This window comes from Mauremys mutica, chromosome 10, assembly GCF_020497125.1.
Source record: "Mauremys mutica isolate MM-2020 ecotype Southern chromosome 10, ASM2049712v1, whole genome shotgun sequence".
Classification (NCBI taxonomy): Eukaryota; Metazoa; Chordata; order Testudines; family Geoemydidae; genus Mauremys; species Mauremys mutica.
Window position 1 is genome coordinate 48580950 of NC_059081.1, and position 14980 is coordinate 48595929.

At 42.1% G+C, this 14980-nt stretch overlaps 1 protein-coding gene across 4 annotated transcripts in view; it reads left to right on the forward strand.

The window, feature by feature from the left end:
- Positions 1-971: 971 nt before the first annotated feature.
- LOC123343336 overlaps positions 972-14980 on the forward strand; it is a 95767-nt gene continuing 81758 nt past the window's right edge. For 2 of the 4 annotated variants that reach the window (XM_044978384.1, XM_044978386.1), the window contains exons 1-2: positions 972-1164; positions 1447-1635. In XM_044978384.1, the coding sequence (XP_044834319.1) occupies positions 1080-1164; positions 1447-1635 (274 nt within the window). In that variant the 5' untranslated portion in view covers positions 972-1079. Of the gene's footprint in view, positions 1165-1187; positions 1344-1446; positions 1636-14980 lie in introns of those variants that run through there. The other 2 variants (XM_044978385.1, XM_044978387.1) reach the window with 2 other exon arrangements.

A 14980-nucleotide genomic window follows, 5' to 3' on the forward strand; every position in this document is an offset into this window, starting at 1 on the left:
TTCTCACTAAGCAAAACCCAACAGACGATAGTCCACATGGAAATAAAGGGTGGGGCCAGGCTCTGGGGAAGGAGCATGTGCCCACTTTAAACTGCAGCCAATACACCAGTCTGCAGAGAAGTTACGCTTCCAGAGATAGCATTAACTTCTGCTCTCACTGCCTTGTGCCAAGCTGGGGGCCAGCAGCTCATAGCAGCACAGTTATTGGTCCTGCTATACTGCTGTTGATAGGAAAGACTGTTCAGAGATTTCTTCAATACAGTCAGCCAGAATATACTCAAGCTGTCCACCGCCCTGGCAACTGCTCTGGTTCTGCAGACCCGCGTGGTGGGGAAAAGAATGCTCAGACATGTGGGTTGTATTAGGGTCATTCAGTTCTCACATTAGTAAGTTTCCTTCTACTTTTTAAATAATAAGGTAGCATAATGGGCTTAAAGTTGTAAACTCCTTGAGGGCAGGTTCTCCTCTTTGCGCTGCGTAGCACAGACAGTAGTGGACAATAATCATGGTGTGTGCCATTCCTAGTTTCTTGAATCAGTAGTTTTTAATATTGATTTTTTAATATGATGTTAAGTGTATTCAAATACCTAAAAAGAAAAAAAATCTATTTAGAAGCAGCGATCATTGCTGAACAGATGGATAAGACTATTGACATTTTATTAAAACTAGTTTGGCAGAATCCCAGAATACTGACAACAGTGACAAGAGAACCATTTAGACCCTGGAATGCAGGAGGAGCAAATTAATGAAAGGTGAGCCAATCATCTCCCAAGGCTGCTCCGTGAGTTTAGGTAGCAACATCAACCTGGGCCATCACTTTAAAATAGCTAATCAATTTGTATGAATGTATTCACTGAGGTGCATAACATTTAACTGCCCTTTGTCTTCTCTGTGATCATTAACATGTCTATCTACAGCTCTTCCCCTTTAGCCTTGGTAATGTTTGTAGGGTTTATTTGTCCCTAGTTAAACGTTTAACTGTTAACTAAACAGGGTTTCTAGATTAGATGAAGGGTACCAGCATCTCTGTGCTGTACAGGAGTCAATGCTTCAATTAAAAAAAAAAATCTATCTAAATCATGCTGCTTTTCCTCACAACCATGGCATCCGTTTGGCTTCTGACAGTGCCTTCCTTGCTATCCCCAGGACAGATGCCACTTTCAGGTAATTATAATTGCGAAGATTTTAACAGCACATGCAATGGGGAATCCAGTTGAAACATACCAATCTCCTTCTGGATTGCAGACAGAGAACATGCTTTTTCCTCATTTGAAGTTAAATGACAGGTTAACAAATGCTGGAGTTTGACAGCAAAGTAACTGAAATGCACATATGAACTACAGGTACAGTTATTGACTTAATAAATGGCTATGTAACACAAAAATCAACTTTTAATATTTTTAGTTTTTTTTTTAAATCTAAAAGGATCTTGCTTGTTTTTCTCAGCATGCAAGAAATTTCCATCTCCCACAAATGGATTTTTGTATTGTCGAGCTGATTACTGCATTATTCGTTGCAAAGATGGTTTCCAGTTTGACAGTGAACCGGCAAATGGCTATTTGTGCCATCCAACGGGAATGTGGACTGCAGTGCCTCCAGAAGAAAGTGTTCCTTGGCCTAACTGCACATTGAAAGGTAGTTAAACACTGACTATTGCGCTCTCTTTCCCAACAGATAGTTAATGCTGTGGTGATTTGTAAAGTAAAGTTACGCATGCTTCAGCCATTGGTGATGCTGGAGTTTGTTGAAATTTGTGTATTATCTTTAACTTGGTCTGGATTCAACTGTCAGCTTTTTGGTAGATGCCAGGAACCAAATTAGGAACATTTAGTAAGGAGTGGAGGAACATCAAGTACTTCTGAGAGTGAATGGTTTCAATAGCCCCGTTTCTCATCTTGGCCTGTGTAGTTGGCTCGCTCTTTCCTATTGTACTTTCCCCTTGTTACCTCGTGAGGTATGACTTCCTCTTAGAACCCCAGGAAAAAGACACAGAGGAGCCTGATCTTGTGAGGTGGTGAGTGCCTCTAGGAAGGGTGACTTCAGTAGGAGCTGAAGATGCACAGCGGCTCATAGCATTGTGCTTTGAAGGTTTGGGCCTGTGTATTTGTGTAATACACATTTCTTAAAGCTGTAGGGGGCTTCTTGAACATCAGCCTCTGGGCCCCACTGCTGCTCTTTGCCTGCTCCATTGTTGTTCTACTCAGACCATATGATCTGTTCATAACAGGGTATAGAATTATAGGTTTCCCCTAAATTCACTGGTCTGACCCTGTCTATCAATACTGCTGCTGACTTTCTTCTAGATCACAATGGGATCCCCCATGTGCCCATTGCAATCCATGGCAGTTTTACCATTGAGAATGGCAATTATTGAGAATCTTACAAGAGCAGGCCCTGTGTTATGCTGTGGTCCAGCTGTGGTGAGAGCCTCAATTAAGTCTAGTATCAGGGGGTAGCCGAAGAAGTGAGGTTTTTTTACCCATGAAAGTTTATGCCCAAATAGTTAGTTTTTAAGGTGCCACCGGACTCCTTGTTGTTTCAGTTAAGTCTGTGCCACCATTTTGGGGTTATTGAGAGCTCTGACAGATTAGCAGAGAATGGATTGTCAGTAGCACTGGAAGGCAGGACCAGGTGCAATAGACTGTAAATTGTTGCATGCAAAGAATATGCTGTGCATTTTTTGATGTGTGTTTCTGATTAAAGAAGAGCCCCATTGCACTTCCAATGCACTAAAAGATTCTGAAGTGCAACTCCTTTCATACGGCCAGATTGTGACCCCTATGTTAGATATTACTTGCGCAGTGTGACAATTTGGGGAGTCTGTCTGTACCACTTATGAATCCTGGTTCACATCATAAAGTTATTATGAAGTTGTTACTATGAAAATTGCCATGTCACAAGTGCCCCTCTGTATGCGTTTCCCCATGAGCTGGCACTGTTTCCACATCTCTGCCAGGCTAGAGACAGTGGGGAGTCGTTACAACTCAGTGATGGTAGGTAAAGTACCTTGGTACAATGGGTTTGTATGATCTGGGAGTAGATGCTTTCTCCTCCAGTGTGAAGAGAAGAGGGAAGTGGAAAGCAATGGAGAGTTACTGAAGGACAAAGCCAAAAGACTCACAGGGGAAATCCTTACAGAGACATATTCAGGAAATTGGGCAGGAGAGGAGAACGGGGTGGATTACCAAGATCACTGGAAGCCAGCTTACTTAGGAAGACAGGCTCCATGGTTTGGAAAAGAAGTCATGCAGCTGCATGGGGATCCAGGATCCCACAGAGGACTCTGACTCCAGCCCAAAGAATGCTCTGGAGTGGTGAGGAAACTGAGTCAGGAAAATGATTGTAGGGTTTATTCTTTTTGTATAGATCTGTGTATTTCCCATGTGATTAAGTAAAGAGCAAGAATGTTAAACTTCCGTGCAAAGTGTCAGTGCATTATATAGTTCACCTGTCCCCTTGGATATGAGGACAAACTTGGTTCCTCTGGTTTTTCAGTTGAGCTGGAGATAATGAGGAAGAAGACATCTGAACACCTTTTGTTCTGAATATCCTTTGGTGTCTATATCCACATTTGGCAGAAGTATGGTGATATCTATCATAATTTAAATCTTACGGTTATCTTCAAGGAAACCATTGATAAGAGAGGTTAAGCACTGGTAATAGCTTATTATGTCTACACTACAATTAGACACCTGTGGCTAGTCCATGCCAGGCTTGCAGGGCTTGGGCTAAGGGGCTGTTTAATTGTGGTTTGGGCTCAGGCTACAGCCTGAGCTCTGGGACCCTTCCACCTCACAGGGTCCTAGAGCCTGTGGGGTTTTAATTTCAGTGTAGACGTACCCTTAAGGCATGTACCAGCTCCTGTTGCAGTCAATGGGAGTCTTCCATTGCCTGCATTGAAAGTAGGATAAACCCATAGTGTATGCTTTAGTTAATTACTCTATTATTTAGCCATTATATTGGGTTCACTTTTCGAAGAAATTTTTTCCCCACAAAACCTACCCGAGGATTAGTTTGTTTGTACAGCATTTTGAACATCTAAAGCCCTAAGTTAATGCAAAACGTATTATTCTTGTGCTTTTGCTGCTGATGCTACCATTCATTCATTAATGATGTATTTTTTTCAGACAGGGTTCAGTTAAGCTTCTAGGTATTTTGAATTTTGCTCATCATTAAACTTTATGGGTCAGATTCCCTTGCTCATGTGTAGGGCCCTACCAAAATTCTCTGTCCATTTTGGTCAATTTCACGGTCATATGATTTAAAAAAATTATAAATTTCATGATTTCAGATATTTACAACTGAAATTTCACAGTGTTGTAATTGTACAGATCCTGACCCAAAAAGGAGTTGTGGAGGGTGGGAAGGGGTCTGCAAGGTTATTGGGGGCGGGGGGGTTGCAGTGCTGCTACCCTTACTTCTGTGCTGCTGCCTGCAGAGCTGGGCCCTCAGTCAGCAGCCACCACTCTCCAGCTCTGATGGCAGCAGTGCAGAAGTAAGGGTGTCATGGTATAGTATTGCCATTCTCAGGGCTGTCCCTAGGAAGGTGCGGGGCCCATGACACCCCGCCCTCGCCCTGCTCCCACCAGACCTCTTCCCATCCCTGTTGTGGCCCCGCCCCATCCCCATTCCGCCCCAAGCCCCCACCCCACCTCTTTCTGGCTTCTGCCCCCTCCCCTGAGCGACGCCGGGAGCTGGTGGGGCTGAGTGGGGCAGGCTGGGGCTGGGTCGCTGCTGGTGCCAGGCCCCCGCTAACCCCCAGGCTGCCTTGGACCCCACATCGCCCTGAAGTGTGGGACCCGGGGCAGTTGCACCGGTCTGTCCTATGGATGGGACTGCTCTGGCCATCCTTCTATATTGCTGCTGGCAGGGCACTGTCTTCAGACCTGGGCGCCTGGCCAACAGCAGCTGTTCTGCAGCTGCCCAGCTCTGAAGGGAGCACAGAAGTAAGGGTGGTAATACTGCAACCCCCCTAAAATAACCTTGTGACCCCCCGGCAACTGCCTTTTTGGGTCAGGACCCCCAATTTAAGAAATGCTGGTCTCCCCCGTTAAATCTGTATAGTAGAGGGTAAAACTACACAAAAGACCAGATTTCATGGAAGGAGACCAGATTTCATGGTTTTTCACGGCCATGAATTTGGTAGGGCCCTACTCATGTGAAACAGTGCCTTTATTATAAGTGGTCCCACTGAAATGAATTAGACCTCTAGTGGTTAAGGTGTTATGCGACACGAGTAACTACTGGTCTTTGTGTTTTTTGACACACACTACCATTATCTTATAAATAGATTCTGACACACGACATGTCCTAGTTTGGCCTGTGTGGCATGTGCGTCTGAAGATGTGTGTGTAAAGGATGAAACCAAAACAGAGTGGGATTAGTTCACCATTTTTCTAAGGGGATACAGTTCCACCTAAGTCAGTGGAGTTGTGTGTCATTTACACCAGTGCTGAATTTGACTCAATATCAGTATTGTTACAATATGCAAGTCTTAAATAGGGTTATTTAGCAGGCACAGGGGAGGCCAGGGGGGTGGAGGAGACTGCTTTAAATATTTATCTTGTAGGCTGCTCTGAAAAGTGTTTGTCATGAAAATGTTTAACTTTCAGAGCAGCTCAATGAATCTAAAAGCCTTACATAAATGTAAAAGGAGATAAAAAAGACTGTGCTGAAAAGAAATGAATTGCATTTGTATCAGTAATTGTTTAATGAAATTAAGTCACTTATTTCAGAGTGCATTAGTGGGCAGTCAGGTGTTTATAAATAAATACAAATATTGTATGGAGGGATACAGAAACTGACAGGGGGAGCACTAGGAAATAATGAGACAATACCTTGGGCATCATACTAACATTTAAAGTTGTAGTGATTAATTTTCACCTGCTTCACCCTTTCCCTGCTCTCTGATTGGGCCTATGGCTATGGGCAAAAGAGTTTCGGTTCACACAGACACCCCAACTGTATATGGTCAAAAATAGTTAGTGCATTTTGTGGGTGTAAACACGTAGATAGACATGTAGGGCCAGATCTTAGCTTCCCTTCCAGTTGTTTGGGCCAGTCCTGCAGTGCAGAGAAGCCGCAGCCAGAAGTTTGACATAACCAGCTAATTTGAGATTATCCTCATGTAAGGGACATAGCTGAGTGGCATTGAGCCACCATAACAAGTTTTACACCACCCTCACCATGTCCCTAAATATAGGAGACATGTTGGGGGTTGGCTAGGGGTAGGGTGACCAGATGTCCTATTTTGAAAGAGTCAGTCCCGTTTTTTGGAACTTTTTCTTATATAGGTGCCTATTTACCCCCCCGCCCCTCCGTCCCATTTTTTTCACAGTTGCTATCTGGTAACCCTAGCTGGGGGAGTGGGTCTCAGGTCACCCCAGTATAGGAAGGCCATAAAAACACCTTTTTACTACCCCCTGCCAGCTGTTTCAGGTGCATCACCAGCACATGAGAGTCTGATCCCTAACTACATTTCTGTACGCTGACTTCTGGGCAGAACCAGAAACTGATGCGTCTGGTACCGCAGGTCAGACTGTTTTTGCTATTTCCAGCTTGATCAAAACCAGGAAGTCCTGGAAACTTCATGAGAAAGGGTGTTCTGAGAGTTCCAATGCCAATTCTGCATGGCCAGGGTTTTGGCATAGTTTGGATGAGCTTTGGATAAACACCCAAATGTTTGGGTAGTTCTCTGAACAGAACTTTCTGAATTTGCCCATCACTGTTGAAAACGCAGCTCTGATTTCCTTTGGGGGATGTACACGGATAAGAAGAGAAGTAAACAGAGATAGTCTTCATGGTTATTACCAAGTTTAAAATTGCCAGGCAAACATTTTGGAAGTTGGAGTGTAAAGTCACAACCTCTAATGTTGCACTCCAATCCATCTGCTCCATTCTGTAACAGCCCTTTAACTTGGGAAGTGTATAATTTCTCAGCACTTTAGTCATATCACCCAATACCCATCCTTATTCTTTAGTGATTTAAATGTATAAAAACCTGCTGAGGCCCATGGAGAAACTTTGAAAATCCATTTAGAAAATTCTCTTTTAAGTTAGCATAGGTTTTCTGGGCCTAATTTTGATGTTGCCCTGGTATAAATCAGATGTTACTCATTTGAAGCCAGTGATGTACACTGCTGTCAATGCTGGGTAAATGAGATCAGAAGCAGGCACTCTGTTTTCATTTGAATAAAAATAGCATCTTTTTTTCTAACGAATTCATTAGACTCTGCTGCTTATTCCCCACATGAACTCATGTTTGTCAAAACACAGTAATTTTTACAGCAGCCAATTCAGATATTGCAAACAGGACTACTTTGGATGCGGAGTACGCAGTAGAAGAACATGGACTACTGGAAAGAAAGAAAAAAAAATCCTGTTTTCTTCCAAGTATTTCAAGTATCAAAATAATAGGGAAAGTAACATAGAAAATATATTTGCACAATTGTCTCTCAACAGTCCTTATGATAAGAATGACTTCAAGGTGAGGACAGGCTAGCCTCATCTTTTGCTTGCTTAATCCAGAGGTTGGTGGGATCTAGAAGCCAGTAGGCAAAACAGACACTTTCAATGCCAGTTGAGAGCTAGATTACAGCCATAAATGACAATATGTCCGTATTTTCAAATGTAGCCACTTATTTTGATTTTCATCAAGTCCAAGATACATAGTATCATGCTAATTTTGTATCATTTTAGTGTTTGTTAGGAAAGTGACCTATACTATACTATGGAAGTATTAGAAGTGCCATGATATGTGGAGTTGCTATGGCAACTTTCATTATTGAACTGAAGTGTAAATGATTAATTTTAAAACCAAATGCTTAGCAAATGAAGCAGTAATTCAAGCAACAATGATTTTTAATTTATTTTCCTCCAGATTGCATGTATTTGAAACATTGTTCTAATTACATGTCTACTCCGATATAACGCTGTCCTCGGGAGCCAAAAAATCTTACTGCGTTCTAAGTGAAACCACGTTATATCGAACTTGCTTTGATCTGCCAGAGCGCACAGTCCCGCCCCGCCGAAGCGCTGCTTTACCGCATTATATCTGAATTCATGTTCTATCGGGTTGCGTTATATCGGGGTAGAGGTGTACTTATTGACTTAAAACCATTATAACTCCATTTAAGTTAAGGGCCCAGTTTATACCTGGTATAATTCCACTGACATTTAATTCTGCCAGTTGGAAATCAATACATCTGTTTCAAACAATGACAATTTATTTAAAAATGGGGAAAAATAAAGGAACAGATCCTCAGCTAATGTAAATTGGCATAGCCTTACTGAAGTCAATGGAGCTACACCAGTTCCTATCAGCTGAGAATACGGCCAACATTCTCAAATACAGATTTGATGAGGGGACTGCATAGTTCAACTATAGTAGGGATGGACGACTCGGTTACAAAGAGAACTAAGCCATGCCCTTTACCCAACGTTTAAGTGATACTGTGGCTCCTTTTACTGTACGTTAGTTCCAAACTCCCTCCTACAGATTTTTGGGAGGCAGGAATTCATGCAGAAGTCACTCCAGAACCTTTACTGGTAAACAAACCATCCAAAAGCCCCTCAATCACAGAGCAGGACATCATCTGGGCTGGGTGGTTCTCACATGCACTGCATGCTCACAATGGCCACGCAGACAGGCTACTCCCTCAGCCTCTCCTCCAGCCTGATGTTCAGACTCACGGCCTACTGTCTCCCTGCAGCAGCAACACTGTGCCCTGGCTGCAGCCCATATATTTCTTTCTCAAAAGGCAACCCCATCTTCCAATCTGCAGCAAGAAGCAGGGGCTGGATTTCCTGCCAGCTCTTTAGCCAGGCAGAGCTCTGGAGAGACCAGCTCCTTCTCCTTGCTCATCCCCAGCCAATCAGTGGGCAGGGCCAGCCTCCATAACTTTCCTACTCATCTGGGCAGTGGGAGCTCCATACAAGTCCACATCATCTCAGAAGTTTGAGAAGTATGGTTACCCTCCATTGATTGTTTTTTATTTTTGTGCCTCTTAATTTATGAGCTAAAAATACAGTTTTTAACTCAAACATTATGAGAGAACCTGTTCTTTTGAGGTTTTTAACTTGATTCTGAAGACTAAAGAAGTTTGAATAGTTGGGATAAGATGACTTTAATACATTTGTATATTTGCCTACGTAAAATGAGATAAAGGATCTTTACCCTCCAGGTCAACAGTTCATATGTGTCACCTATATGTTGTTACCATCTGAATCTCTCATTCCAGTGTCTCATGAGAATGAGATTGTCTTTTTTTTTTTTTTTGCCTAGTGGATTCTCTTTTCCTTATAGGGTGAAATACTCATACTCCACCGAAACCACTCTGTTTTCAGTCTTGATGCTGCAGCCTGCCTATAGCCTCCCCCCAGATGATGCTAAAGAGTGTTTAAGGAAATACATTTTACATGCCAGTTTCAAAAAAATATACAGGAGGGGGAATCAAGTGAGTGAACCTCCCTCAAGATAATTCAGTCTGAAGGGAGAGAGAGTCTAGTTTATGGGAGGAAGGAAGGCGATCCTAGGCTGGTCACCCTCATATAAAACCTGAACACAAGTGAAAATTAACTTGGTTGTTTCAGGCCTATCTTCTTAAAATTCATTCAGAGGTTTGATGAACCTTGATGAGTTTCAAAATCCACTATTAAAATGATCTATACAACTGTAGGTGCTAGTTCTTTTTATTTACTGTATTGTTTTATAGAACATTTAAAAATAAATAAGTGGTGGGGTTTTATATCTGGAGGTGCAGGAAAAAATGAAAAGTTAGATGACTTCTAAAATATGTACTTTACTCTTCACAAAATAGTAGTGGCTCATTATAGTAAACAGGGCAACCTACAAAATATGTCTGACTGTCTTTATAGAGGCTGTAGCTTTTACAAGGTAGAGGCATTTGTTTAGATATAATTTGTTTCAATTGCAGTAGTCGCATTGAAATATTCAGACACTGATCATTCTCTTTTGCTCTCAGATTGCAAAGAAGAAAATAAAATTCGAGTTTTCCTTTCTGAATCAAAGGCTTTTGAACATCCCTGAATTAAAAAGTGCACCTTCTTTTGGAGCTTTTAAAAATTACACAAAATCTGTTAAACGGGGACCTGAAATTTGTTGTACATCAGCTATAATGATGACTAATGAATTCCTTCTGTAGTGGAGCAGCTTGTCTTGTTTAAGCAAGATATTTTTATATAAACAGCTCTCTTTAATGAGAAAAATAACTTAAAATCAAAGCCAGTCTGGTCATTTCAAATATATCACAGTTCTGGGGCAGTGTGCTATTCAGAGTCAAGGGAACAAATCAGAGAAACGTATTTTCATGAATGACGCACATAAAACCAGAATTTTTGGAGGTACAGGACCATATGGGCAGAGATTTGTGTTTCCTTGCTGGTCTCTTGGTCTCCTTTAACTTCTTGGAGCAGTGCTCTTGACCAACCATGCTACCAGGGAATTCCCCTGCCTGCCACTGGACCTGGACTCACTCTTTCCTCCAATAGGATGGGTTACAGTGACCTGCGCAGTATTAACGTAAATATGGAATTCACACAGGTTTGGTGGGAAAGCAGTATTGCCCCAACCCTGCCTAGGATTAGAGGAGGCTGAAGTGGATGTCAGAGATGCCAATCTCCCTTCTTTGATCCACTCTCCTATTTGTCCAGCCACACATGTTTCATGTGCCTGTTTCTTTGTATTTCTACAATAATAGAAAGGGGGCACTTAGCTGGACCTCAAGGGGCCCCTATGGAAGCAACAAAAATTGCCCCTTACCAACAAAGTTTCCCTCCCTTATGCAACCCCCAAATAGAGAAATATTGACTTCTTAGTATCATAATAATGAATATAAGGAAGCCCATTTATTGTAACAAATAACCTCATCCACCAAAGTCAGGAAGCCCCTGGGCTGGATTCAGCTTTCAGAATAATTGACCCTATTCTGTGAATTAATAGAACTCTTTCTTCTAGATTAAGCTAGCCAAATGACCACCCCTACTTAGCTGCTTGTATTTATCTGCAGTGCAGAATTTACAGCATTCTCTATAATTAGAATAGGAAGTTACCACGGTAAATTTAAAAGGTGTGGATGATAAAAACCTGTTTTAATGTTCTCCTGTACAGCTGTGCCACCCTTTGGAAAACAGTGGGGTTGCATGGGTGTCAATGAAGGCAGAATTTGACCCAAACAATAAACAGCCATTTTACAAAAATTGTCCAGGCAAAAAAAAGAGTCAGAGGAAGCAACCCCCAGAGTCAGGCAGCAGATGGACATAGGAGTGGACACCAAGCTCTAGATCAGGGGTCCCTAACGTGGTGCCCGTGGGTGCCATGGTGCCCACCGGGGTGTCTAAGTGTGCCCGCATACTGGCCGGCAGATGAGCATCCGCTGAAATGCTGCCGACAAGCAGCGTCATCTAGAGGCGTCGGACGATGCTGCTTGTCGGTGGCATTTCGGCGGTGACGCCTATTGATGTTGCCGCTTGTCGGCAGCATTTTGGCGGATGCTCGTCCACTGCCACGGTCCTCCATAGCTCATTGTCTGGCGCCTGCCAGACAAAAAAGGTTGGGGACCACTGCTCTAGATGAAAGGTGACTTGATTACGGTGTATAAGTACCTTTATGGAGAGAAAATAGTGAGTATTGAAGGGCTCTTTTATCTAGTGGAGAAAGGCATAACAAGAACCAATGGCTGGAAATTGAAGCCAGACAAATTCAAATGATAAATTAGGCACATATTTTTAACAGCGAGGGTGTTTAACTGGGACAAACTACCAAAGGAAGTGGTGGATTTTCCATCTTTCTTGATGCCTTCCGATCTGTACTTGATGCCTTTCTGGAAGTTATGGTCAAACATAAGGTATTGGGCTCAATACAGGAGTAACCGGGTATAATTTAATAGCCTGTGATATGCAGGAGATCAGACTAGATGACTGAATGGTCCTTTCCAGCCTTAATCTCTATGAATCTAAGGTACAGAGAACTTAAATCCATTGACACCCTGTTGCTTCAGAAATTTGAGGGAATTAATTATTACCGCTACCAAACCCAGTTTTAAGTAGGCATACCTCTTTCAGATACATCCTACAGCCCCAATATATTACTATGAAAGGTGAAGAATTGGAACAGGAGACACATTAGTGAGGTGTTTTGACAGATGGGAATAGGAAAGTCAAGATAGCAGTAGGCATCTGGACTGCACTGTATGGAGCCGTGCAGCATTGTCCATGTAGCGGGGCTACATGATGCAGAATTTGCTCCATTGTATAACTTGTGAAGAATGAACAGGAGTACTTGTGGCACCTTAAAGACTAACAAATTTATTTTAGCATGAGCTTTCGTGAGCTACAGCTCACTTCTTCGGATGCCACTTCCGAAGATGGCATCCGAAGAAGTGAGCTGTAGCTCACGAAAGCTCATGCTAAAATAAATTTGTTAGTCTTTAAGGTGCCACAAGTACTCCTGTTCTTTTTGCGGATACAGACTAACACGGTTGTTACTCTGAAACTTGTGAAGAATGGTATTTATCTTCCCTATACAAGCCGGTCTTTATCCATGAACAAACATGACGCTGACAATGGACTACTGCTAAATTTTCTTGTACAGTTTTAGCTATTCAGTTGGCCTGAATCCTAAAGACACAATACAACTACTGCAAGACTGGAGTCTTGGGGATTATTTAAGTGTTGAAGAGTCCCTCCCTTTAACTTATTTCCTCCTTTATCACAGGCACAGCTGATTAGATAGGGAAGCATGCTGGCTGGCGCCTTCCCATCCTGTATGTTTTTATACATCAGTGCTGTGTAGAGTAGGTCATGTTCCTATTCATTTTACATGACCTTTCCTTTTAACATCCTTTTTAATTGAAAGTTGTTTCTGTAACCTTAAGAGTCCTGCATGCCAGTCTAAAAGATGTGTTGGGTTTTTTTAAGCCACCTCCGGAAAGTGTTGGAAACTTCATGAAAATGATCAGCAAACGTAGTCTGGGGAACTTATACAGCCTCTTCTGTATAGTCCAGACTGGAAGTCAGGGGCAGCTCCAGACCCCAGCATGCCAAGCGCGTGCTTGGGGCGGCATGCTGCGGGGGGCGCTCTGCCGGTCGCCGGGAGGGTGGCAGGTGGCTCTGGTGGACCTCCCGCAGGCATGCCTGCGGAAGGTCCGCTGGAGCCGCAGGACCAGCGGACCCTCCTCAGGCACGCCTGCGGGAGGTCCACCGGAGCCACGGGACCGGCGACCGGCAGAGCGCCTCCCGCGGCATGCCGCCCTGCTTGGGGCGGCGAAATGTCTAGAGCCGCTCCTGCTGGAAGTACAATACTTTTTTCCACATAGGTTTGGTTTAATGTACTGTAGTGCATTATTAAACTGGGTTCTAAAATTTCTGTGCCCCTTGGAGTACATATGAAACTTTTATGAGATGATTTGTGTATGAATATGTTCCTTATAAATATTTGAAATCTATTAGCAGTTCAGTGTCTTCTCAGATTGAGTAACTCTGATCATATTGCTTTTTTAATAATGTGGGTTAGGTTTTGCTATTTGTAACAAAACTTGCAGCACAGACATATTCTATTTAAATAGTTTTCTTTGGATTACACAGGTCCGCATTCCACACTGCGGACTTTCTTTCCTAACTCATTTTCCATACTCTTGTATGCTGAATTTATTTGTATCTGCCTCCCTGCAGCGGCACACTCGCAGTGGCTTTGACTTCGCTCCATTGCACTGCAGCCACTAACCCTCTTCATTATAAAATGGGTTGTATTTATATCATAGCCTTTAAACTGAGTTGAATGGGTTTTCCCATACAGTTCTACCAATACACTCCATTCTAATCTGGATGAAATCAGCTGTTCCACTTTTGGGCCTTTGGTAGAACTAATATATAGTTACCACCAAATTTGATTTGTTTGTGATTTAAGATGCATTTTAATTAGTGTTCAGCAATGAGGCATTTGTTCATACCCTGCAATCCTCACTTACTGCAACAGCTAGTTCATTGCTGGAAGAAAATAACAGGGCATAAAAATGTTCAAATGCTTTTCATGCAGTTTTAGGCATGGAAACCCTATGGGCTTAGTTGGATGTTGCATGATTAAATCAATGTATGCTACTCTGAAAAGTGAAAGGGTAAGGTCTAGGATGTCCTGATCTGATCAACTAGCCTCCTGGATGTTGCTGGTAAATGTAGTGGTGATCCTTCCAATTTCAAGGAAGATTAAGAATTTTAATTGATGTGCTGAATTTAGGTTGTAAACTGTTCATAAACCTTTCTATGCCAGTGGAGAAATATTAGTAAATATGATATTAGGAAACTGATTTGCCCAAAATTAGATTAAACATATTACCTTGAATTTGAACATTTTGGGGTTCAATCTATATACATTGATGTGAAAACATATTGTAACTTAAATCTTTAAGAATTAAATACATTTTTTTTGCATCAGACACCAGGTAAATGAACCAGTTTTCTGGCAGCACATTAGGAGACAGGTGATTATAAGTTATCCACAATTAAATATCAGTCGACACCTTGTTTTTGACTGTATTTCTGCATTCCATAGTTAGTTGGGCTTCTTTAAAATGCACTTATTCATAAGTCCCTAATGGTATTATCCATTAAAACATGAATTGCGCATGTCAATTTACATTGATAAATATTAATCTCAAGTTTACATTTATTGCTTAGGTAGTGTAAGGGATACTGCTGCTATGACACCACCTTGGTGGAATGATGATAATCAATAAGACACGCTAATACCAGGGTACAAAATATACAGGAATGACAGAGTAGGTCACACTAGTTGGGGAGTGGCACTATAGTGAAAGAAAAGAGTCAAATATAGTAAAAATCTTAACTGAATCAAACTATACCACAGAATCTCTATGGATAGAAATTCCATGTTTGAATAATAAGAATATAGCAATAGGGATATACTACTATTGATCACCTGACCATGATGATTGTAAAAAGCTCA